The 27367-nt window shown below is 38.2% G+C and overlaps 1 protein-coding gene across 2 annotated transcripts in view; it reads left to right on the forward strand.

The window, feature by feature from the left end:
• Nucleotides 1-27367, forward strand: part of LOC146003010 (endoplasmic reticulum aminopeptidase 1-like) — a 118841-nt gene that overhangs the window by 49015 nt on the left and 42459 nt on the right. The window contains exons 1-4 of one of the 2 annotated variants that reach the window (XM_083141174.1): nt 17780-18196; nt 18597-18746; nt 23021-23218; nt 24438-24520. In XM_083141174.1, coding sequence (XP_082997300.1) covers nt 18157-18196; nt 18597-18746; nt 23021-23218; nt 24438-24520 — 471 coding nt within the window. In that variant the 5' untranslated portion in view covers nt 17780-18156. Of the gene's footprint in view, nt 1-17779; nt 18197-18596; nt 18747-23020; nt 23219-24437; nt 24521-27367 lie in introns of those variants that run through there. The other variant, XM_083141171.1, reaches the window with a different exon arrangement.

Raw genomic sequence — 27367 nt, forward strand, 5'->3', positions numbered from 1 at the left:
ATATCGCTGCATTTTAATGAACCTGCGATAGGATGATCATTTATTCTCACCACATCAGTTACCTTGATCTTGCATCATTTATCAATTCCCAGATGTTTCGAAACTGAAGTTGGTGAAGGTTTGAAAAATTTAGAAGATGAGGGAAAAGGTGAAAGTGTATTAAATTTCACCGGCATCGACCAGTTAAAGCTTCTAAAACTTGAGAGCCCGTTGCGATGTATATAACCTCATTAAAGAAAATCAATTTCCGTGTCACACTTTGGATCGGCAAATGAGGTTTCATCATTCTCTGGAAAGTCGAACGTTACTTGCAAGCATGCGCGTGCACTCACTCCGGTACAGCAAGGCCAGCTTTGGTGGCACACAGCATAACTGTTACAAATTCTTTAGTTTTTTTTCTTCATTTCTTCCGGGTTGCCTCAACAGAATATCAACCTCCAAGTCTCCAAGGTTCATCGCCTCCCCGATGGCGCAGTGGCAGCGTCGTCGCCTTATAATCAAGGGGTCCCGGGTCCGATACCTGGACTGTAGGTCCAGTCCCAATTAGCCTTACTGTGTACAAAGTGGACTTAAAACACCAAATCAAACCAAACCAAATCCAAGGTTCGTCCTTTTCCGATATGGGGCCATCAACACCCTCTCGCGGCTTGTTGACAAAACATTCTGTAGCCTGAGTACAATGCCACCAGGAGCCCGAGAAATCCCCCGCCGACCTTGAGCGGTCCAATGAGAGGGCGGTTGTGTTGAAGCAAATTTTGTTTTCCAGCCTGTAAGGGATGGAAGAAAGCCGAGAGTGCCATCGGTTCAGTTGCTGATGTCCTCATGGCAGAGTGCACCAACGCCGATTATTTCGAAGTTCAGATGAGCGGGATCAATTTTGATCCACTCTAAATGAACTTGGTTTAAAGATTTGCATTGCACCAACGAAAAACGACGTTCAAGAGATTCCGTTCAAATGATCCGAGATTAATTTGTAAGGCTATACCTGATTGGTTGGCTAAAACAAATGACAATCAAGAACCCCACCGAATAGTGTGATGTGTTAAAGTATCAACGTGTAGGAGAAGAAAGTAATTCGGGCCGCAAACTTATCTGAATTTGAGAAATGTACTGATCAACCTTGTCGACGAGTACAAGGATGTAGTAGGGTGTAAAGAAATTATAATCTTAAAAAAGAACTGACGGCATAAGACAAAAGAATAAGGAGAAAGCATGGAACCTTCTTCTACGGGACTTCAATGCCTTACGAAATGCATTCGCGAGAGAACAGCGTACGCTGAAACTCGCCCGCTCAATAAAGATATTTTTTATTATTATTATTACTGTATTGTGGTAAGTATTTGAATTTTTCATTTCTTAATTCTTATATATTTATATTGTCATGTCGTGTAGCAACACCATGTAGCAATATCGTAACATTGCTCTGTTCTAATTTACCTTGCACTTGCACATGTTTTGTGTTCTGGGATAGAAAGTACAGTATTTAGAAACATTTTGACTTTGCACCACAGAACCACAAATTATTATTATTATTTTGGCAGTTTTTAGTTTACATAGTTCTCGAATTATCAGCATTGTACATCCAACATCTCTAGCGTTTGCACGCCCTCGATATCACTTTCCGCTCTTTTTATATTCAAAAACAACTGCCTGCAGTCGAAGCGTCAGTATCGTGAACCAGGATCGGCCACCAAAACGGTGGCGAATGGCCGTTCAGAAGATAAACTCGTTTTGATGTTCCTAGATCGCGATCAAGTGTTGAACCGTCTTCGTGCAATGGAATTTTCCAGTGATCCTTTCCCGATCCGAGTTTAAAATTTGATCTTCGTTCGTGCACACGGCCATCAGTGTTTCGAACTGCACGATTAAGTGTCCAAGTGTACTGTATACTGTCAGCGATGTAGCATATCCACCAAGCTAGTTAAAATTTATATTCATAAATAAACTATAAAGTTTCAAAACACAGGAAAAACACAAAAATATGATTACTGACAAACGGATGACATATTCTATGTGAAGATAAACGTTTCCGAGCGTTAGGTCTATTAAGGCCGTGTCCGAAAGGTGCTAGACCGTACTTGAAGCGAGCATACTTCGAGAATGGTCTCGCAGTGCGGTCTTGAAGTCGTGGACTGGAAGTGAAGATCTTTTGAACTGCACTTCGTCTGCAGCTCCAAATACGATCAATAGATATAACCGAGGACACATTGGTTTTCCACATTTACACTTGTTTTTCACCACAGAAATCACACAGCATTTGTAAATGCTCTAGTACATACATTTCCACACATTAGCAGAACTGTAACAAACAACTTGCTGACTTTCTACCTCCGCGATTTCAAACAAATGAAGAACATGTCCACTTCTCACGTGACCGAGCCTCCAACTTCGTGTACTCTGCCCTATGGTCTCGATTCCTCGTGAACTTGTCGCTTTCGAAAATTCGAAAAAATGAACAACTGCGCCAGGACATTCATCTTTCCCCTTCAGACGTTATGGAAACAGTATTAGGTAGAGTGCTAATTTTTTTTTCAGTAATGAAAATGCCACCGCACGTCACTGCTTGCAAGTGATAACTTGTAGCTTCTTCTTTGTAAACTTGGTATTGCCTTGCGGTCAAAATACTTGATTCACTAGAATTCTTTGCAGCACCGAGAGAATAATCTTGAATTAAATTCAATCAGTGAATGCTCTGCTTGCTAAAATGCGATGGTCCTATAATTTATATTCTGTGCAGGGTTGGCATGTTTAAAACAACTTGTTTTAAACGTTCAAAAACACTCGGCTTTGTTTCTTTTCCAAATGTTGAAAACATTTAAAACAATGTGTTTCAAACATGTTTTATCTCAGACTTGTTTAAAACACATTTTGATACTTGATGTTTGATAGTTTGTGGTTATTTGCGTGTTTTATAACTTTGGATTTTCATTCATTCCATGTCATTTTGTTTATTCTGAACAAAAATCTGTTGAGTGGCTGAAAAACAAAGAAACATATCGTGATGAGTAGCCATGGGCCTCTTTAGAAGGCCTAGGTGCTAGGAGTCTGCGGGATCCCGAAAAGTCGAAGCCGGGATCGGGAAAAAATTTCCCGTCCCGATCCCGACTTTTCGGGATCCCGAGCAGTCGGGAAATACCGAATGGCCAGTTTAAAAAGTCGTTAATTCTCGACATCTTTTGCATTGTAAACATCTGGAACTTATCGGAAATTGTTAGTTCTTGCACCAGAAATGCAATATATATATATATATATATATATATATATATATATATATATATATATACAGGATGAACATAAAGTCCCAGCCCATTTTGCAGAAATAATGTATTCATGAATGTGATATACAACATTAGTATACAGCATATCAGTGCTGTTCAACGTGATGTCCATCAATTTCAAAACACGTTTCCCAACGGGTCAGTGTTGCTCGAAACAGTGTGTCCAACATCGCCCCGGTGATGAGTTCGCATGCGTGCCTTATGCGTTGTTTGAGGACTGCCACATTTGCAACCTTACTCTTGTAGACCTGTTCCTTGATAAAACCCCATGCAAAAAAATCCAATGGTGTAAAGTCGGGGGACCGCGATGGCCAAACACGTGTGGATCCTCTTCCTATCCATCTGTCTGGAAACATGTTGTTGAGGTATTCCCGCACAGTCAAGGCGAAGTGCGGTGGTGCGCCGTCTTGTTGGAAGATCACGGAATCAAGAATCCCATCATCCTGTAGCTGTGGCTGGAGGAACAGTTGCAACATTTCGAGATAGGTGTCTGCTGTGATGGTGTTTTCTGCAAACATGAATAGCCCATAGAGTTTTTGTTTCGTGAAACCAAGCCATACGTTCACCTTGGGTGTATTCCGTTCCCATTCGATAGTAGCATTCGGATGTTCAGAAGCCCAGATACGACAGTTATGACGGTTCACAGTTCCACAGGTGTGGAATGTCGCCTCATCACTGAAAAGGATGTTCTCCATTAATCCATCCTGTGCTGCAGCCGCGCAGAGTCCGTAGCACACGCTTTCCGTACAGCGTAATCCTCCGGTTCCAGTTTGTGGGCAACCTGGACGTGGTATGCTTTATTTTTTAAGGTGTAGTGCAACACTTTCCACACCGATGATTGAGGTATCACCAGTTCTCGACTGAGGCGACGAGTTGATGCAGTGGGACTACGCTCAATGGCTTCACGGATACGTGCTACTGTATCACCCGACATCGATGGTCGACCTGTACGTTGCTCATCGAGTACAGATCCGGTGCGCATAAATTTGTTCACCAGTTTTCTGATATTACCTCGTGTTGGAGCCTCTCGTCCACATTTTCTACGAAACGTCTCCCTGACCTCCTGTCTGACCACGCAAACGTGCCGTTACAATCACAATTCGTTCTTCTGTTGTTAGCATCTCCTCGGAGTATCATTCACCTGAAAATAAAAACCATGCATTAATTATTTCTGCAAAATGGGCTGGGACTTTATGTTCACCCTGTATATATATAATAATAAATAAATTTTAAAATATCGAGATTTCCAGAGCTTCGGAAATTTTTTAACACTTCCCGTCCCGAAAATTCCCCAACTTTGTAGGAAAATAGCGAAATTTTCCCGTCCCGAATGTCGGGATTTAAAAAATTTCCCCTCCCGACCCAAACAATTCTGTCCCGCACACTCCTATTGGGTCTGTTTTTTTTTTTTACAAGTGTTTAAAAAAATTAAAATCGAATACTGTATGGATGAAAAAGTTTTGTTCCTCACTTAATACACTGCACACAGTTGTTTATGACAATATTTTGATGCATTTACGAAAAAATGTCTTATTACGAAAAACAGAGTAGCTACCACGTGGATAGAGTGGGGCCTGGCAACTGTGCATTAGTTGAAGCTTCTTGAATTCGCGATTAAAATTATCACCTGAGCTCTATACCGCGTTTGTTAGAACCTGTCGCGTTTCCCGTGCTAGGGATCGCTCGACAGTTTCGGTGCCAATGAGAAACGAGGAAAAAATCGTCTGCTGGGCAGCGAGGAGCGAATGGAAGCCAGAAGAGAGGCGCTTACGTAGACGCTGTTGCCACGTTGCGTATTTTAATTGGCTGCCTGGCTTTGACTTTCCCCAGCACGGAGAAAAGGCAGCGATCAGCTAGCGCGGGAACCGGGACAGTACGTAATAGCAACGTGTTGTCATTGCTGGTATGTAAGAAACGTTTAAATTACGCGTTATATTTAAATACTGCGAATGCGATGTGAATTCCAGGAACTATAACGAAGGTGAAGCTGTGCTGAGAGCGAAGCATTTAATTATAATAAAAAAAAAACCACGGAAAACGCACACGAAACGAATGTATACGCACTGGTTTTTCAAAGCGGTGCTGTTTCATCTGCACTTCACCTCGGTTGTAACTGTCTAACTAGGGCTCTCAGAAATTATTTTAAAATAAAGCAATTCACCTGTATTGCAAAGCTTGGGAGGAAATAAATGAAAACATGCTGTTAGTTTTTTCCCGAAAGAGGCAGGCTGGTTTAATAACAACACCGGATAATGATAATAATAATAACAATAACAACAATTTCATTGAGGATATTTTCAGTCTTCCCTAAAAATTAACATACTGAATGAAACCGCAACATTAGCATGTCAATTATGTTTTTCTGACTTACCTTTATGATTACGCACATTAATTAATTCTCAAACTATTTTCATCTTTGCACTTAATCGACTTGCACCTGTTCCAAATTAGGCTACATGCATAATACATTGTTTTCGAAAAAAAAATGTTATAGTCATAAAGATCAATTTAAAACTTACTTTCATGGCAATAAAATCATCTTTCCGAAAGATTATTTCGGAAAATAGAGTGAACAGACTCGTACATTCTTCGTAATTTCCTTGCCGCATTTCAGTTATGCCAATCTTGTCAATCAGTTGTTTTCTCTGATTTATTTAAACATTTCATTTTGTTGATTCCACGGGGTGGAAAACACATGTAAGCTTTTCATTTCTCCTGAACCACAAAACGATTTAGAGCAAAAAACTGAACAGTATACGCTACTTTTTCGCATGTTCCCCATGCTTTGAACGGCTTCAACCAAGACCATCTTGAGGTTCAGGCCACAGCGCTCAGTCAAGACGTCATCATCTGGAGGCGATCGTCTTAACGCTGTAAACCCCTTGTAGTATTCTTATCAGAGAATTAAGGTATATTTATTTCTTTTATGAAGTTAAATTTTGACATTTACCCTCCGGACGAATATAATTAGAAGAAAAAAGTAGAATATTGAATATTTACACCAAAATTTTCATTCAGGAAGTCACTACGGCCACCACAAGAAATCCTACCATAGCACAAAAAACGGGTTGAAAACCGTTAGAAACTTCCTGGCGGAAAAATTTAAACATTGCATATCTTTGAAAAATATTATTTGGAATATTTGTCAGCTACAGTTAAATTCGTAACCGCTTTTGTATGAACTTTTGTATGTAAAAATCAATTGATTAAATCAAAGCCCCGCATGTTAGGTTGACCGCAAACTTTCCAAGTTACCTAATCAATTAAATTGCTTTAGCTTAACCCAAAATTAATCAACCAGATAATGCAGATATTCTGTGTAGCTATACAATCTCAATACAATAACTTAATTTATATATCCTTGCAGCAAAAGAATTGGTACAAGGGCAATGTTACATTTCTGTGTATAAGGTCTAAACCTAAATCATTTGTCACATTATAAGTTCGACCCTATTGACTTTATTGAACAAAATATAATACACAAATTTAATCTTTTCATTGTCGTTAGTAAGATCTGTGACAATAACTAGAGTTTCTAACATTTTCTTTGAAAGGAAAAAGCAGATTAATATTTTGATTTTAGCGATCACTTGAGAAATACACATTTGAAATATTTCCTTACACTGTTTTTACACTGTTAATAAAATCGTGAAGAGTATTAATAAATGATGAAACAATAAACATTATCACTGATTTAATAATCCGTTACGAACATCGAAGCTTCACAAAGACAAAAAATAAAAAGCATTTCATATGAAACAGTTTTATAACATTTAATACATTTTTTAGTTCATATTAACATAGCTAGGTAACAAAATGCTTTCTGTGTGAAAACATTTGTGTATATTCTTGGATAATTTTACACACGAATATTTCATCGAAGTTCTTGCTACACATCGTACCCTTGTATTTGAATGCACAACACGGCTTCCATTAGCCTCCGATTAGCCTAAAGAAGCATAAAGCGGGGTAAAATAAAAATGTAAATGTACACATGTTATCAACTTTGTCCAGTTGTATAGCTTTCTTTCATTAATATATTTTGAAACTAAAAATTTGTGGAAGTCATATGAATATGTTATCGAATACTTGCATAAAATTTATACTGACGAACTGCTGGTAGACACTAACGTAATATTTTAAACGTTGACTAAATCTTGAAACAAATTAATTTGCAATCATAAACAACAACGCATCTTAACGTTAACCAACGTTTGTAATTCAGGGTAAATTATTTGTTATTTGTAAAGAAAATTGTTGACGAGATAAAACATGACCACATTTAAGAGTATATTAGATTCCGGACACATCCAATGTTTACATCATAAACTATTACTCTTATTTATTTATAAGTATAAAATCTTTGTTACTTAACTTGTATCTTTTCGCATGGACCGAAACGCATTTTCAACACCATCTTGAAGAAATGTGAACGTTACTCTTACCTTCTTCATCATAATTGCCTCTGCAATTGAGCACACAACGCTTATACACCAGACCTCTTGCACATTTAAGCATATTTACACGTCATGTAAACTCGATTACAGTTCTTAAATTTGCATTACAATTCCATATTCACTAAAAAGATCCAACATTGATTCCGAAGAAGCAAATCAAACATGGCGGCTATCTCGCCTCCAGTTGATGACGCTTAGTCACGTGACCGGAGCAAGCCATTAGGCTTTCATATAGAGAAGGTAATGCTTCAACACGGCGAAGTGCAGAGAGGTGTCCTACGTGGAGTGGTTCCTGAAAATCTCACCAGATGGCATATCGGATAATTTTAATCGCGAATAGGGTGACCACACGTCCTCTTTTATCCGGACATGTACTCATTTATAGGTGTCTGTCCGGCGTCCGGGCGGATTTTTTAGAAATCCTTAAATGTCCTTTTTTTTGGAAAGAGTATACAGCATCGGCCATAGCGAATGTGCTGCACAGAGAATGTATCCATGCATAAGGATCATCATTTGTCATCTAAAGCACATTACTTAAAGCACGTTAAATATTTGAGCAAAGCTTACTGAACATCTGGGAGCTAATCTACCATCACTTTATCCAAACACATCATCAGTATTATAAGAGAGTATACTATCATACAGTCTCTGCATTTCTGTTACGAGTCATATGTACGCGATACAGAAACTCGTAGTGAGAATTTTATTTGTTGAGTAATATTTACTTTTATGAAATACCGAAGCGAAAGTGTAAATTCAACAATGAAAGCAAGAAAATGTTAAGGTAAGGATGGAGAAACGAACATGAGGCAGGGTGTAGTCAGTCACTCTCCCCTGTTGATTAAAGAGTGACAGAAATGTTCACGGCAATGAAATTATTTTTTGTCCCAATCTAAACTACATAAAATATTAATTCAGTTTTGGAAAAGGTTAAACGGGAAAAAAAATCCCGTCCCGATCCCGAACAGTCGAGATTCCAAATGAACATTTTTAAAAGTGATAAATTCTTGATGTTTTCTGCATTGTAAGTTTCTGAATCTTCTCGGAATTTATTTTCTTATTTCAGAAATATAAGAAGAAGAAAAAGCGATCATTCAGTTTTGAACATTTTCCGTCCCGAAATTACAAATTTTTCCCGTCCCGAACGCAGGGTTTGAAAACATTTCCCGTGGCGGTCCCGTCCCGACCAAAAAGTTTCTGTCCGGCACAGTCTAGGGTTCAAAATGGAAATTCGCTCAAAACAGAACGCTTTACTTTCGTTATCATGCTGTTGTCTGTTTTTTATCTCCGATTACGACAGTGATGAGACAGAACGGTAAAGGTTCCAGATATTCATGAAAACAGAACGCCGTTTCGGTCAGCTCGGGTTCATTTCGGGGCCTGACAGCCTCCCCCCCCCCTTTCCACCTCTGTCGGGTAAACTAGGGTTAAGAGCAATAATTGCAAATGTGGTGCGATTTTTTTTTTGCGGTGTCCTCTTTTATTGGGTTTTGTCCTCCTTTTTCGCCATGCACTGTTTTTTTTAAAAATGTATGTGTCTGGTCACCCTATTCTTGAACATCTTACATGCGAGATTACTTTTAAGATTAACAAAAATAATTAGTTTAAGAAGTTAGTCAAGCGTTTACTTTATAACTAGGAACATAGTCCTTCCCAGATTACTTATTAATCATTATTCTTAGAAAATAAGTCTTCTTGGCATTATGTTGTTTTTTCTGTTCTAGTTTAAAACACTGTTTAAAACAAAAAAGCTGTTTTTCTCGCTGTGTGTCGAGGTGTGGTTCTAGGCCCTAGAAGCTCCCCAAAGCCACAAAAGGGATCCTAGAGCGTTTCCAACATGCGTGGGACTGATGGATGGTAACGAATCTGTTTCCCGGAAATACAGGATGGAACTTCTTACTCTTATAGATCGACCACAAGGAAAAAAACCTTGGGACGAAAAGTCCCCGCGCAGCTTTCCCTTCTTCCCTCCACCTCGGGCCATAAGGAAGCATGGTCCACTGTCCCCCACCCCTACTCGCGGGGGTACGGTGCACAGGAGTCGCGGGTCTGCGCAGGTTGTTTTGCTCGTGGTTCCACTATAGCTTCTACTTCGGCGTTTGTGATTCAATCCTTTAAGATTTTTCTACACACGCCGTTTCCCCGTCTCATTAATTTAGATAGGCTGACTCAAACCGTCGCTCACGTTCAAAAGTACCTATGTATCCAGTCACCGTATTCTTTTTTAATGGGACGTGGTAAACATCTCAAGAATATTATACATTATTATTATTACTATTATTGGTAAAGTTACTCCCTGCACGTTGTCGTGAAGCTATTGGGAGAAGGTGTGGAGGTGGAACCCCACACATTCACAACCTCGGCCAATTGTGGAGGTGATGTGATCAGCACCACGCTCTGGCAACCTTAACCCCCTTGGTTGCTTCCATGCAGGTACCAATTTTACTTTAGGTTTTGGTGAACCCTAGAACATGGACATTACTGGAAAAATTCCCACCTGAAATCACCTACACCAGGAATCGAACCCAGGTCTCCCGCGTGGCAGTCGGATGCCATACAGGCTAAACCATCTTGGTTTGTTGTTATGTCAGAGAATTCGTATGAAATATGTGGTTGATTTTTCTCACGTTGCACATGTCATATTTTTAGTCTACCTAGTTATTGTGTAACCATGTGGTATTTTATACAGGGTCACGCGGTTCGAATCCAGAGGATCGGTAAGGCATGGATGTATCGTTGTCTTTACTCTATTACTATTTTTTTTCATTCAAGTTTACGTTAGTTACCCAGTTACGACTTATTGTAAAACAAATTATATCTGTAAAGCACTTCTATGTTTATTTTTGTTTTTGGAAACATCCTGCCTGACGGTCACGACGGTGGGGATGAATCGTTTGATGACATTGATGGACACTTCCAAACACACATACCAGATCCAGGACTCGAACCCTGTACCTTCAATGGTGAGATATCGTAACAAACCGACCATCAAAGTGGCAGCTTGCTTCTTCCTTTATAATTCATTGTTATTAGTAGGTATTTACAACGAATCAAAATAAGAATATTGATATGATACATGCATCATGTATGGATCAGGCTGGAATTGTAACGTAAAAGCATTCTACTGCAGTTGAAGATAATACGTCTATTAGACGATAGATAAATCCATTTTTAAAACATTTTCATATCCAATTCTGTGATATGTATTTGATTACGTAATTAATGCAACATTCTTACTACACCAATGATGGGGGAGGGGGTCTGCATCCCATAAATCTTCTCTTAAAATTTGCCTCTACTTCCATCTATCGTCGACTTTTTTCAAAGGTCTACTCGATACACAATGAAGATAAGAAAGAAGCTTGTGTGAATTTGTTTTTTAAGTCTACTTTATGCACAGAAAGGCTAATCGGGACTGGACCTACAGTTTAAGGTGGGATACGAACCACTACGTACCTCCATCTGGTATCGAACTCGGGACCCTTTGATTAAAGCCCATATGGTGATATGTCAGCTTTACATATTCACTTGAGATATTCTTATTTATTTCGACTCGGATAATTTTGTAGTCTCAATCGATCTCTCTCTCTCTCTCCTTTATGTCTTAACGCATGTGAGGTTATCGGTTTCTATTGCCATGGAAACAAAGCTCCTTAACCAATCAAACGCCACGTCCATTTCATCACCAGTTTCCCTTTCAGCTCACTAGATGCCAGCACCTTTATAATGACTAGAGCCCGGAAGTTTGGCAAAATGCCTCTTTCTATCTACTGCATATATTGATAAAATTTTTCCGGATATACGTTTCTTATGTTGTTTCGAATGTTTTGGATGCCTTTTCATTTTGCCTATTTTGCCTATTTGGGACCCCACTGCCTATTTTTAATTATAATGCCTTTTTTTGCCTTTTTCAATGAAATTTGACATTCTTTTAAAAAGAAAATGTGTATATATATTATTTTTCTCCCAAAAAACGTTGTTGGCATTTATTTTTCTTCCGTTTATTATGTGAATAATTTTCGCCTTGTTTAAGTAATATTGAACTCACGCATGTTTCAACATTGCTGAAGGAGAAAAGTGTGAGAAAAAAGTATTTCATGCTGAGTCAGGATATTGCCTTTCGGTTAACATTTCTTGTGCATGATTGACTGCTGAAGTGGACAGGTTGATTTCGAACACAAAGAAAATATTTCTGAAATCTCCCTCTCGAACCCGAAAATTTCAGGAAGTTGCGATTAAGCTTAGTTTACCTCAGCAACCAGTCTTGACGAGATAGGGAACCTGGATATCAGCACCTATATATTATGCTAACAACCTTCAAAAAATCAGTGAGGTGATCGATGCTCTTCCAGAAAATGAAGCGGCTTCAATTCGTGAAGAGAAAAAACTCCTGTGCTATTCAAGTTTACTTTTGCACATTATGGTGCATTGCCAGAGACAATTACAATTATAGCATCCATGAAAATCTTCGAGGAATCTATGCAGCAGATGATGGAAGTGCCAGGAGAAAAGGGGTGTGCTCTTGCGGAAAAGTGCTAACGGGTAGTGAGTACAAATGATGACTTGAAAGAATTGAAAACAATTTGTGATATTCTTAAATGTGAAAATGCTGTTACCAAAATGAGTCCAGCTACATTAGCTTGTTATATGTATGCTCCAATAACTTCTGTCGAAGTAGAAAGATCATTTTCTATTATGAAAAACATTCTCTCTGACAGACGACTATCAATGAATGTTTAGAACTTAAAAAACACCTTAGGCCTCCCCGATGGCGCAGTGGTAGCGTCGTCGCCTTGCAATCAAGGGGTCCCGGGTACGATACCCGGTGGAGGCACAAGTGGTTCGGATCCCACTTTAAACTGTAGGTCCAGTCCCGATTAGCCTTACTGTGCATAAAGTGGACTTAAAACAACAAATCAATCAATTAAAAAACACCTTGTAGTTATGTGCAATCAAGACGGAGAAAATTGAAATGCTCTTCCCAATTTAGATTTTAACATTTTGCCAGAAATTATAGATAAAAGTAAGCGACTTCTAAATGTGCCTTTTTTCGGTTTATTTTGCCTTTTTTTTTCATTTTAGTGCCTATTTACCACATTATAAATGCCTTTTTGCCTGCCTATTTTAACGAAAATAAATGCCTGAACTTCCGGGCTCTACTGATGACGAAGCCTATCTTCACGGTTGCCAAAAGTGGTAGAAAAGCAAAGTTAAACAAACCAAATAAATCAATCCATCACATGAAATCTGTAGTATTTGTCCAGTAATGCATCAATTGAAGACTGAAAGTGATAAACGTTTAAATGCCAAAAGCGAAAGTGTTGGGAAATCGCATCGTTCCGCACATCAGCCCGTAAGAACGTGCACGCTAGCGACCTCTTTACACGCCCTTTGAACTACTTAGAAGGCTAGCAGCCACATTTCACGTTTACCACATTATAAAGCATGGCACATTTCACAGTTTAACCATTTAACCTTGAAAACTGTGTTTGAATTATTGTGGCGCTTACAGCGTTTACCAATTTTAGTCTTCAATTCTCATAGCGTGGGCATTTGCAAATATTTTTGGGGACTTTTAATTTAACTTTCATTCCTCGTTAAAAATTTATGAAAATTTATAAAATTGCAGCAGGATTTAATTCACTAGTATGTAGGGGAAAGGAGCATTTTCCAAATCATTGGCAGTCGTTCATAATCGCCTTTTATATTATGAATGAAGACGAGCTAGTAGATACAAGTTTTAATAAGGTTCATATATTTTCTTAAATACCGTGCGTCCATTTCGATCTGCAGCCGAGAGATCTGGAGAAGCGTGGCGGGCGGCGCTGGCGGAGATGCCGACATTTGCGGCCTGAAATGCCCGCTTATTTTTATGGACATATGCAGACATTTATATAAATATTGCAAAACGAGCACTAACCTGTGTTATAAGAGTATGGTTTTAATTTTAGTAGCTTAGTAGCTGTATGTGCTGATGATTTTGACACTCCCATCTCCTGTGAAACACGGCGTAGAGGTTTGTTTGGATAACTTTCTAACGCTGCCCCAATTTCATCGAGTTCATCGAGGAAGCTCACGAAAACCATTGACTTTTAATGGTTTAGTCAGCAGCGTAATCTTGATACAGTGTTGCACTTTCGAAACCTCCAAACGATCCCCATCGACACAAAACTCTTTCAAGGATATAAACTTAAGCAGGACGTTGCTGGTCAAAACTATGATTAAAATGTTTTATTATCTGTGACTCTTATCGTCACTTCTAAAGCGTATTTTTTTGTGTATATAATTGCAGAACTTGGATGAATTACAGATGATGAATTATAACCCAGCTTAGTGCTCGTTTTGCAATATTTATATAAATGTCTGGATATGTCCGTAAAAATAAGCGAGCATTACAGGCCGCAAATGTCGGCATCTCCGCCAGCGCCGCCCGCCACGCTTCTCCCGATCTCTCGGTTGCAGATCGAAATGGACGCACGGTAAAACTAAATCAATTTTTACTCACTTTACTAGTTTGGGAGGAGGTTTCCTCCGAAAGGTCAATAAAAAGTGAAACATGACCTCCCCCCTCTTCGGACAGAGATGAAATCACATTGCCTCCATTTCTATTCAAATTTTAGGTAAATTTCTTCCCTCATCCTTCAGTTTTTTCTTCTTTGCTTTATTCTTCCTGTTTTGCATCTTCTTTCTAATCCAAGCCTTCTTTTTCTTTGTCCTTAGTCTCTCTCCCTTGTAATTACTTCCTCTGCTCTATCCGCCTCTCTCTCTCTCAATACGTTTTGTTTTTCTCTCTTCCCTACTTCTGTTTTCTTTTTCGTTCGTTCTTGTTGAAGGGATTTTTGTACTTGTGATTTATCCTCACACTACGACAACAGACAACCACACTTTTTTAACGCCACTCCGCGATTTTATTTTTCACAAACGCGTAATTTATGGCACGAGCGTCGTGAAAAGGGAGGAGGAGGGGGGAGATCAAATGACCAGTCGACCTTACATGCATACTTGTAACTCGTAATAAAAACAAAAAACTTATCAAGAAGAAAAATCTTCAGTTATGTATTATTTCCAGCAGAACAATCGAAGGAAAATTGAGACAAAGACCGAGTGTAAACAAATCAGACCAGAACTTTTTTCCATATTGTGCCACTTAATCCTGAAAATATATGATTCTATGAGAGTTTTGTTTTAATTGTTATTATTGCTTATACGGACCAACCTGCCTACGTAAATTCCTGACAACGCCATGATGGACATTCATTTTCGGTAGAATATTTTTCATAAGGTATGGGACTGGGGACATCATTCTTTCAAATGATGACATATATTTCGGGAGGGTTGCAGCAACCCTCACATCCTCCAAATGATTGTTTTCATCAGTTTCATATTTTAAAGGCTTTTGATTTGTGAAAAATTAGTGAAGGAGAATTCAACTGAGTATTTTTCAAAGTAAAAGAATTGAAATGGAATTGCATTGATTGTTCCGAATATTAAGATTGACAGATATATTCTTCATAAATAATTAAACCTCCATGTCCTGGCACCTTCCCGATGGCGTAGTAGTAACGTCGTCACCTTGTAATCCAGTGTTGAGGCACACGGTTGTTCAGATCTCATTTTAAACTGTAAGTTCAGTCCCGATTAGCTTATCTGTGCATAAAGTGGACTTAAAGCTCAAACAAACCATGATCTAGTGTCAAGGAGCCACGTTTCATCTCTGCCACATCTCTAGCGTACGCAGGGGGCCGAGCTCCCGAAATTTTGAGAATATAGAAATGTTCAAATAAAAGCATTAATGAACTTGGGAAATGACAAAGTGGCAAGTGCAAACTCCCCTTAAAATAATTCCCGATTACCATTTTCGTCTTTGAACAACTTTAAAACGAAGATTAAAAATTATAATTACGGCATATTTTATAATACATCCCGTCCCTATCTAGCATGCAGCTACGATACAATTTTACAATATTTTCAGTCCTCTCCTGGGGGAAAAAGTCTTGCGAACACTAGTGGTCACATGGGGCGTTTTTCGGTGATTGCTCTCACATTAGATAGACTAAATTTCTAATGGAAATAAATATATCAGATATGTGAAAAATGTGGTATAACACGAGAACTTGTCGATTAGTCACTGACACATAGTTGACACGGTACATAAAGTGACCTCCACGTGTTCAGTGTGCCTCAGCGGCGTATACTCTGGGTCATCTAGGTAATCGCAGATGACCCGGCTGTATTTCTTTCTTTTTTTTAAAAAAAAAAATATATACATTTCTTCGCAATATTCTTCCAAACCAATTTCGATGCATACATTTCTTTGCTTCCAGCGCGCCGCGAATGCTTCCAACCGTTTGCCGCTGAATGTCCGGGAACCTTTCTCCAGCCGGTGGAATGACGTTAGGGAATCTCACCCTGACGTCATTCCACCCGCTTCCTTTACAACCCTTGGCGAGAAGGGAATTGAAAGAAAAGAGGGGGGAAGAAACTCTGCTTCTCAGGCGCGGCGATTCCGTGGCCAGGGTAAGCTCCTTCTGGTGAGAGTCCACCGGTCTCAACCCCTAGAGTTTGCCTTTCCCTCCGCTGGCGACCATTGACCTCCTACAACCCTCCTCCACAATTCTCTCCCGAAGGCTATGTCGCCGCTAAACATAGAAACTGTGTTTTTTATGGCAGGGACATTTCTCAGGAACGGGTATTTTGGGTTCACAAATTGCCTTCTGTAAGGGAAATAGGGAAAACATACCCGGTAAAGTGCGAACGAACAGGAAAATATGAATAACATAGGCAAACCAATTCTACGCTAATTTTCACTATACATTTACTTCTGTCTTGCTGATGTCTGTTACATAGAAATTTATCAAAAGGAAAAAGCTTAAATATTGAAGATGAAGCAAACTAAATTAAAATTCAAAACTTAAGCAATTAATGCACCTATAAGCTAACCCCCCCCCCATTCTTGTATTTGCAAAAATAGTGATTGTTTCTTCTCTCTAATCTTCAAAAGCAGCGAGAGTACTTCCTTCACGGAACTGAATATTTTTTAAAGGAAAAGATATAAATAAATTACATATATTTTAGTTTATTTAAGTTACTATTCCACCTTTTTAGATTAATAGTGATGAAGATGAACGACTAAAACATATAAGGAACAAACACATCAGGCACGTAGCCAGGTGGAGGACTCGGGGAGCTGAAATCCCCTCCCCGAAATCATTCATATATCTAATTTAAAAAGTGTATAGTGGTAATTAATTTTACTTCATTTGCAGATTAAACACCTTGCATAATACGTTGTAATTATCTGAGATTTATCTTCAGAACTTCTACCCCCACTTTTTCAACTTTATGTGGCGGCTGCTAATAAGGGATGAGTACCCTCCTCTCCACCCCCACCCCGAAATAAATTTCTGGCTCAGGCCTGCACTGATTCGAACTTTTAAAACCTGTCATCGCAGGGAATTTGGAGCTCGGAAAGGGAATTTTTTTTTATCATTCATAGGGAATTTCATTCTGAGTCCTGGAGTAAGTTGAATTTTGCACTTAAATTAATAATGAGGGTTTCTATTTCACTAGTGTATGTATGTCTTTCATTTTATATTTCACAGTTTTTTTTTATTTTGCTTTATAATACTGTCTTGTTTTATTATTTGAAATTCTGCACGTATATTAAACTGCAATAATGAGAATTAATTGATTGTGGTCGTAGCAATAAGACAAACATTCCGACACAATATTCCTAAATCCAATATGGATCCTGGCATAAATTGCACGTAAACTTTTGGAGTTTGATGATCAAGGGTCGGAGATTACCCACTCGTTAGAACCAGCATACGCCACTGGTGTGCCTGTTCTTATGAACCGTAAGAGGATAATTTAGAGATAGCTCCGCTTGCACCTGTTCGTGTTACCCGGCCTTCTGAAGGTCATATGATCCGCCACAAGGTGCAAGGTTGTCAACAACATGTGGGCGGAATGCTCTTCAACTATTGACGATTGCGAACACGCAAGTAGCAACAGATGGCACTGTAATCGCAGATACAAACCGCATCGCTCGGGAGGTGTAGTGTGTTGTTTTTGACTGTGATCCACTTTAAATGTTTATTTTTGCTATAGATAATTATTTGCTATGCCAGAATTTATAGAATGTTCGTTTGTAGACAAGAATTTTTTTACGAGTTGGTAGATACAAAAGTTAGAAGAATGAAACATTTCTGGAAGCCGAACCTCAAAATCCGTACCGAAAGCTACTAATTGAATGCGAATAATTTGTTCCTGATAAAATATATCCCCATCGTAGTAATTTTTAAACTGGTGTATTTCAACCAAGTAGCGTGGCTTACGAGAAAGATCGATTAGTTAAAATATCCGTAGTTACCAGCGTCCGAGATATAGAATCTGTCGTTTGGAGAAGACAGGACGTGGTTATGAGTGATCAAGAAGTCGATGATGTTGCCTTCCTGACAGGTTAGTTAAGCAAAAACTTCGTTACCATTATTGTTACTGAAGCTCCGTTAGCGCTTAGTATCCATACCTTACCAATATTGCAATGATTGCAAAATATAATAGTGGCCTTCGGGGTTTAGATAGGAGTTCCAGAAATGGGGATGCTATCCCTTTTTGCTTGCCCTCTCTTAAAATTTTTACTTCATCAATCTAAAGACATGAAACTTATTTAAATTAACTGAAATACAAATAATAGGGTGTGGTATAATTGTGGTAAAACGAATATGTTATGAATGTGTATTTTTTATTGAGGGAAAGGAATCGCTGTTAATTCTTGTTTGAAGAGAAATCTTATTTCATTCATTGCAATGTTTACTGCAAGATATCTGTCAAAAATGACAAGGCATGTGATTTATTTTAGGTGACAGTCAGACTGGAATTAATAAACGCAGTTTGTATGAGAGAAATGGTGTAGCAGTATGTTCCCAGAAGCGAGCATTGATCATTGCCACTGGTGTGTTTGCAGCCCTCTTCATAATTTCTCTCATCATAGCTTATGCTGGCCCACTTGGTAAGTTTGATTTATGATTATTTTTGAAAATTTTTGTGGTGTTTCTGCCAAGAGAAAGATATGTTACCACTTATTTACTTTTGATGCGTTGTTTGTGTAAGTAAAGGGGGGACGGGGTCGACTATTGATGGCTATTCTTTTTTATTCCTAGTTAGTTTTTTTAATATATTTTTTATTTACTATGTGCTCGATGACTTGTACATATTGTATGGCAGGAAAGGCAAACATTTGTGATAATATGGATCTGGGTGTAGAAATTTTGAGAAGGTAATTGTGGTGGTGTCATTAAGTTACAGAAAACATTCATTATGAAGTGTATTTGGTGTGAAATTATAATTTAATTGTTATCTCCCATAACTGGCAGCTGTGGTGGACTTTTATTTGTGTGTGTTTTTTTCATGCAGGAAAATAAACTATATAACTAACTGGCGTAACAGCTTTTGGGTTTTTAAGAAAATGTTCCTGATGTACAGTAATTTGCTGTTGTTATGGAATCATTATAATACAGCCTAAAATTCCTATAATTTATATTACTTTTTAAAAACAGGCTTCCACATAGTCAAATGGTTAGCACTCTTTTCTTTGGTGCAAGTGGAGCTTGGTTTGATGCCAAGTGGAAGCTCCCAAAATGTCATTGTTAACACAACATCATGAGGAAAGTTGGGGAGCTAATTGATAAGAGTAAGTAGTGGGCTCCGGTTTTAAAAGCCCGAAAACAGCAATGATGGGACTCGATGCACTCAGCATGCGTCACCCAATGAAAAAGCTGCTTGGCAGGCTCTGGCTCTTGGAGAACTACAAAATCTGGCTGGGAAAAAAAAAAAGAGAGAGGCAACCCTCTCAAATGTATACATGCAGCAGTGAACCTTGAAGCTTCAAGAAGCTGACAACAGAACCTTGTTGTTGTCGCTGTCACTCGTGAGTTGTGCTTAAAGGTAAGAGATCTGCAATCATGTTGCCGTACAGTGGCAAATATGAAACTCGAGCAGCACATTAACCTCAAATTCCTGGTGACATTGAAGAAATCGCTGAGTAAGTGTCCACCAACTTGTTATCGAAGCCCACCATGTCTGCTGACCCGGAGATCGTTCCGTACAATGCCAATAATTTTTGCCACATTTTCTTCTGTTGTTTCCGTGACAGGTCGACCTGATCTTTTGTCATCTTCAATGTCCTTGCATCCCCTGGCTAAGCATTTGTGCCATTCAAACATATGCTCATGTGACATCACATTATCACCATATGCTTCATGCAACAGTTTTACACACTAGCTCAGTGATTTCTTCAATTTCACCAGGAATTTGAGCTTAATACGCTGCTCGAGTTCCTCATTTGCCATTGTACGGCAACATGATTGTGGACCCTGTACCTTCAAGCTCTGCTCACAGAATAACTACGAGTGACAGCAACCCAGATTTCTGTCGTCAGCTTCTTGAAGCTTCAAGGTTTATTTCCTGCCTGGGCATGTGCTCCCTACTGCTGCATGTATATTTCCGACAGGGTTGCCAGTCTCTTTTTTTTTTCTTTTAGCCAGATCTCGTATTGAACCATGGAATATAATTAGTGTTGGAAATCATGTTAGGCAATGGTAGAAATCAAGAGGTAGTACACAATGAAATATTTTTTTTCAGAATGGGTGTAAGTTGTAGGATTTTCAACATGTTTTTCAAAAAATTCATAACAATGGAAATTTCTTCCTGCTTGTACCATTACACTGGTCTACGTCCATTTTGCTGACTGGAGTCTGATGGTTGTTCTTTAGTAATTCGAGGGTGGTAAATCCAAAACCGAAATCCGTTTTTTTCTATCACGTCAGGTTTCGGAGGAAAATATAAAATTATCTAATATTAGGGATGTATATTTAGAGCAATGAAACAACGTAGTCCGTAAAGAGGTCACAAGATGGCAGCACATGGAACATTATAGTGATTATTATTTAAATCAGTTATTCGAACATTGTTAACCTCAAAACAAAGGACAAATATTACTAACTTAGTAAGGAAAGCGTATAGTGCATATTTCGGGATTAAATTGGGTGACCAAGATAAATCCTGGGCACCTCATAAAGTATGCAGGACCTGTGTAGAAAAGAAGGAAAGAAATATGTTAGCGTCTGGAACAACCTTCATGTATCTGGACAGAGATAGGCATGTATTAAGATATTTTCAAAGGGACGAAGAATATGTGTATTGTACAGATTGAAGCTATGGGATGTACGTATAATGCAGAAGAATGGAGGCTTTTTATTGATAGCAAGAGGAGTTTGAAGTGTGTGTTGATACATAATGGCAATAAGTTAGCATCCATTCCTGTTGGCCACTCCGTACATTTGAAGGAAAGCTACGAAACAATGAAAGAACTGCTTCGAAAGAAAAAAAAGTATGCAAATGACAGTTGGCTTGTGTGTGAAGATCTCAAGGTCATTTCAATGTTACTTGGTCAACAAGCAGGTTTCACGAAATATCCATGCTTTTTGTATTTATGGGACAGTCGAGCAAGGAACGAACATCGGGTACGAAGACTGTGGCCTGCCAGGAAAAGCTTTGAAGTCGGGGCGAAAAACATCCAGAACAAGCCGCTTGTTGATCCTAAGGAAGTGTTACTTGCTCCACTGCACATTAAGTTGGAATTAATGAAGCAGTATGTAAAAGCTCTGGATAAGAATGGGGCTTGCTTTAAATTCATTTGCTCAAAATGTCCTGCATTGACGCATGAGAAAGTAAAAGCAGGTATTTTGATGGTCCTCAGATAAGGATGCTAATGGAAGATGAAGAATTCTTACAAACAATTAACCACACAAAGTAAGATGTATGCTGTGCATTTTCTGATGTCAATACAAACTTTCTTGGAAACTTCAGGGCGCACAACTACGAGGTTCTAGTTGAAAATTTGTTGGTGACGTTTCAAAAGTTAGGAGTAAATATGAGTGTCAGGCTTCACTTCCTGCACAGCCGCTTAGATGTATTTCCGTCCAATCTTGGTGCCGTAAGTGAAGAACAGGGCGAACGCTTCCACCAAGACATAAAAGCCACGGAGCACCGATATCAGAGGAGATGGAATGAAAACATGATGGCCGACTATTGCTGGTGCTTGCAGCGTGACGTTCCTGAGGCCACGTACTCCAGAAAATCAAAGAAACGAATAATTTTGCCTAAGTAGGTATGCATGTTGTGCTATTCTGTGGTGTATGTTAAGTTTAGCATAAGTACAGGCATCAGGTGCTGACTGTATGTGCTCGTGAAACAAATTGATCAATTTGCTGGAATTACCTAAACTTTTTGTTCATTAAGAACTCCCTATTGAGAAAATAGAAACGTATGTTTGTTAAACAACGTGACGTGATACTCTGATTGAACATCTGACTACGTCGCATTCTCTTTGCAAGTGCTGTTGGAATGTAGCCGGATATAATTTTCTGAAAATTTTGAAATGTGACTTGTCAAACAATGCAACTTAATACCTGTTATCAGCTCCGCCACCTTATGTATAGTCCTATAATTTCATTATGTGCAGATATCTATATGGAAAATTGTTGGAGTTTAGCCCAGTATTATAATATTGTGAAAATTTTCAAATGTGATTTGTGAAAAATTGTGACGTGATACACTTTTTCTGACTACATATTTGGAATCAGCGACCTCAAATTATATAGAATCAGTTATAATATGTAAGTCAGCAGAAAAAGAAATTTCATTATGTGCAGATATCTATATGGAAAATTGTTGGAGTTTAGCCCAGTATTATAATATTGTGAAAATTTTCAAATGTGATTTGTGAAAAATTGTGACGTGATACACATTTTCTGACTACATATTTGGAATCAGCGACCTCAAATTATATAGAATCAGTTAAAATATCTAAGTCAGCAGAAATCTTTTTTTCATATGTAGACCAGTGTTATTGATGATTTCATGCATTGGGTATTCCTTCTTCATAATTTACTTTTGGACGTCCCTGACAGTGTAGTGGTAATGGTGGTGCTCTGTAATCAATATCCATTGCTGCTGTTTTCTGGTTTTCAAGATTGGAGCCTGTGACTTCTTCTTTTCAAGTAGCTCCCCAATTGTCCCGTACAAAGTTGGGTGAACACCAACATTTTGAGGGCTCACACCAAGAGTCTATGCATTACATTGTGTAAATTTTTTTTTTTGAAAATCTACATTATCTTAAAGGCGTGCATTATGAAAAGCAGCACAGAGGTTCATTTTTATGCATGACCAAGATGACATTTCTACCCTGCGGAGTAGTAATGTAACTTTTATTTGCACCATCAGATTGTCCCTGTGCTGGCCAAAAACCAGAAGGATTTATTGAAGAGGAGCATGCAGAAAATGCCACAGTGCCTCCCAAAGTGCTGCTGGCCACCAATAATGAAGTCTATCCATGGGAAAACATACGTCTTCCTTCCTTTATAAGGCCTTTCAAATATGATATCTGGATACATCCAAACCTCACTACTCTGGATGTAGAAGGTGGGTTTCATTATCTATTTTGTACCAAGCAGCATAGGGTATTTTATTGGTGACTTGCAGTGGTCAATAGTTATCAATGGATAAAGACATTTTTATGCATAGTAAGTCATACAATAATACAAATTTTGTCTTCCACAATGTTAGTGTTTCTAACAAATTTCACCACGTTTTGTTCTACATTAATTAAAAAAAAATACTGTAAATATCAGACGTTTATAGCTATGTATTCATGTAGTCTTGCTTGTTTGCTATATTTTGTACACTTCTTCAAAGTCATCTGATTACCCTGAAATATTTCTAAGTTTAGAAATCATTAACGTAGCTCTTGAATGTTAGCCGAGAGTAGCAGACAAAAGATTGAGTGATTGATTGATTTGCCTTATGTTACTTCACTTTTTGTGCCACTTTTGGCTAATTTGCAAAGATGGAGATGACATGATGAAATTGATGAATCGACACTCACAAATACCCAGGCCAGGATTCGAACCCAGGACCCCTGGCATTGTAGCAAAATACAATGTTGCGATAGATTTACATTCTTGCTTTAACATGACCCCTCCTCCGTAGCCGAGCAGGTTAAGGCATTCACTCATCTTGAGATCGTTCGCTGTGGGACGGCGTAGGTTCGAATCCGGCTCTGGTCGAAATTTATTCGGCCTACGTATAGGGCTGGTGGCAACACACTTCGTGAGGAAATTGGGGAGCTCCGAGTGAGTGAGCGTAATCCGGTCATGGAGACCTACTATAACGGCTGGGGATACGTCGGGCTGACCACCCGACTATTCCACTACTGGTTCAAGATCTCCACGCTTAGAGGTGACGAAGGAAAGCGTGGGAGGGAGATGGGCAGTCGGTAGATATGCCTAGGCCCTTCATGGGCTGTTGAACGATGGATTTTTTATTTTATTTTAACATGACATCAGAAAGTATAAAAACTTGATATCAGGATCATCTTGATGAGGTGGCCAACCATTTCATGCAGCTACCATGGATTGACAGCAAACTGTTGGTCATTCCACCAACACAATCTTTTAATTAATTTTTAACCATATTTAAAATCTTTTTGTCATGTCTTGTGCTTATGCCCCATTCCTGAAGAAAGATCGGAGTTGTTCCAAAAATTAGCACTACTCTTGTTATACACATTTCTTTTACTCCCGTGCTCTCTTGTACTTGTCATTTATTCATTTAAGATGTTCACTTGATCTTTATATTCCAGGGGAAGTTGAAATTGTGTTTTTCGTGGACCAAGACTCCCCCTTCATTGTTTTTCATAGCAAAAATTTGTCAATAGCTAAAAAGGTATAGTATATGTTGTCCATAGCTGTTCTCCGTTGCGATTAGCTAATCAGTTTGCTTCCACAATTTATGCATGCTGCAACATGCAACTTTTAACAAGTAGAAATACCTCCGCAATTATAAGCTTGTTTGCTTGCAGCTTATACATGCAAAGCATCAGAGATTTTATGAAGGAATTGCAATCATACTACAGGTTGAGTCAAAAGTGCCTTAACATCTTGTATAAAATGTAAAGAAACTATGCTAGGTACAATTTGTCATGATAGAAACAGGTTAGACCCAGGAGGAGAAATATTTGAGTGACCAACTGAGTTCCGCCAGAATGTTGGCTGCCATATTGAATTCAACTCAATTTTTAAATGGAAAGGGGGTGATATGATATGTCAAATCAGGCTAGAATTTCGAGAGAAATGCAATGGTGAAGTTTCTTTTACGCGTCTTTAATCAGTAATCTTCCACTTAATGAAATCTGTTCAGTAGCTATGTTGTCATTTTTACTTTATATGCACACACAAATTTCTATCACTCATGCAGAACATTGTGCAACATGTTCAAAAGCAGCAACTGTGCATTCTCTTGAATGAGGTTTCAAAAATTATAATATTTTATTGGTCGATCTAATTACGTATTTGTAATTTAATTAACTTTCATATTTATGATGTTTGTGACTTTGATGAAAGAAAATTCTTTTATTGATATTTAATTGCAAATACGTGTTCTTCTTGGTTCGAAATTATAACTATTTTAATCCATAAGAGCTAAATTTCAGTAAATTTATTAAAAACGTAAGCCCTATGGACATTTGAAATCATTGTTTACAAATGTGTCAAGTTAAAGAAAAATATAACAGAAAGCTTCAAAGAAAATAATTTTGTTTTTAAGATAGAGAAATCAACCTTATGTATAAATTACTTGTTGAATCACAGAAATCTAATTTTGCCATTGTACACAATTTGGATAGTCTACGTAGCACAGCTATGTTTCTCATTTGTATCAAGAGATGTGTTTGTGAATTGCATTCTGTTTGGCATGCTGAGCTAATGAGTAGAACCTCGATCTCTGTGTGCAAGAGGTAAAAGCTGATGAACCGTTCATATAAAAATACTTTTTTATATATATAAAAATTGATCTCTATGTAGAGATAAGGAAGTTATTTTTAATCATAACCATTCAGAACTTATTTTTTGAAATATTATCACAATGAAATGAAGAAATATACTTTTATAATGGTGTTCATTTCAGTCATAGATAGAACAAAAAATCGTGACATGGGAAAACAAAAACTTGTTACAACAAGTAGCTCATGTTATGGTTTATTGAATGAAATCATTAAAGGTTTTCATTTTTGTATTACAAATTGTTATTGTTGCTATAAAAAGTCTAATGTCTAAATATTATTGAACTGACATCATAAGTCATCTTGAATAAAGCACTCATTTTGATAGTATCATTGCATGTAAAGTATGGTAACTACAACAATTCCTTGAACAACCATCAAACAAATCACATGTAGCACCGTGGAAAAAAGAATTAGGGTGAAATATCAGGTTTATATGATAGTAAACATACAAGTGAATCACATGTGCTGTAAATAGTTTAGAAATTTGTTTTAATTTGTAGCTCAAATTTTTTTTTAAACATAAACTTTCAATATCTCAAAACCTGCATTTTGTCACTTACCCTGTTTTCTCCCGAGCCCTTCAATTCATCTACCAGGAAATTTATCATGAAGGAACTGTCTTAACAGCATTCCCATAGTGTGGTGTCGCTCCGTCCTGTTGAAAATGCTCCTTATTCCATAAGCAAGGATGAAAAAACATGTCCACAACAAATCCAAGTAGCCTTCAGCTGTCTTCCAATCATGTTCCTCACAACTCAACACATCATTATCTTACCAGCAACAACCGTGTGGCTGGAATCTGCCTAATGTGGGTTTGTCATATTACAAATACCACATATTATTTTTATTAACCTGCACCGTTGCCGTGCAGTCTAAGGCATCATGCTTTGTCTCTGGGTATGTGATGTGTGCAGGTTCGAGTCTTCTGATAGAAGCATAACAACGTTTCTCCTGAGATTGCGGCCTGTGTATGGGACCACTGCCCATCCACCATCCTTAGGAAATTGTGGAGTTACGAATGAGTAGTGGTCATGAAAACCTAGAACAACAATAGGTGTTTCGTCATGCTGACCACGCATCACTCTGGAACTGGTTGTATGATCTCCCACCTCAGGTGAGTGAGTGAGTAGAATCAGGTGGGAGTGAGGCCTGCAGTCTGTAGATAGCCCTGAATGGGCTGTTGAACTACGGATTATTATGAACATAATAATTAGCCTCATCACTGTGAAGGGCTTTTCATTTCAAAGGATGCGTCGCACCATAATTGTTCTAGACAACTATTAAAATCATGTGCAATGGCACGTCAATTTCTCTTCCTAGATGTCAGTGTGATCTCAATGTGTTACTGACGTGATAGGGGCATTTTAATGCTTTTTTTCCCTGACAGCTCAAAAAGGAGATGTTTACATGCATGCATTCATAATTTGTTACTGGTTATAGAAATGTCGAAAAAACCTTCAGCACAGCATTTCTCATGAAATTCTAGCTTGATTTGATATATTGTACCCTTTCCATTTAAAATTTTATATTTAAATTCAATATTGCAGACTTCAGCTTGACATGCACAACTATGGTTCCTGGGCCTAACCAGTTTCTGTCATGACTAATTATACCCTGCATAAGTCCTTTACATTTTGTAGGCGTTGTGAAGGGACTTTTGACTCAACCCTGTACAATTACAAAAAGTAATGCACGATTTCATTTTTTTAAAAAATATTTTAGTTGCATAT

This window comes from Lepisma saccharinum, chromosome 1 (genome assembly GCF_977018435.1).
Source record: "Lepisma saccharinum chromosome 1, izLepSacc3.1, whole genome shotgun sequence".
Classification (NCBI taxonomy): Eukaryota; Metazoa; Arthropoda; class Insecta; order Zygentoma; family Lepismatidae; genus Lepisma; species Lepisma saccharinum.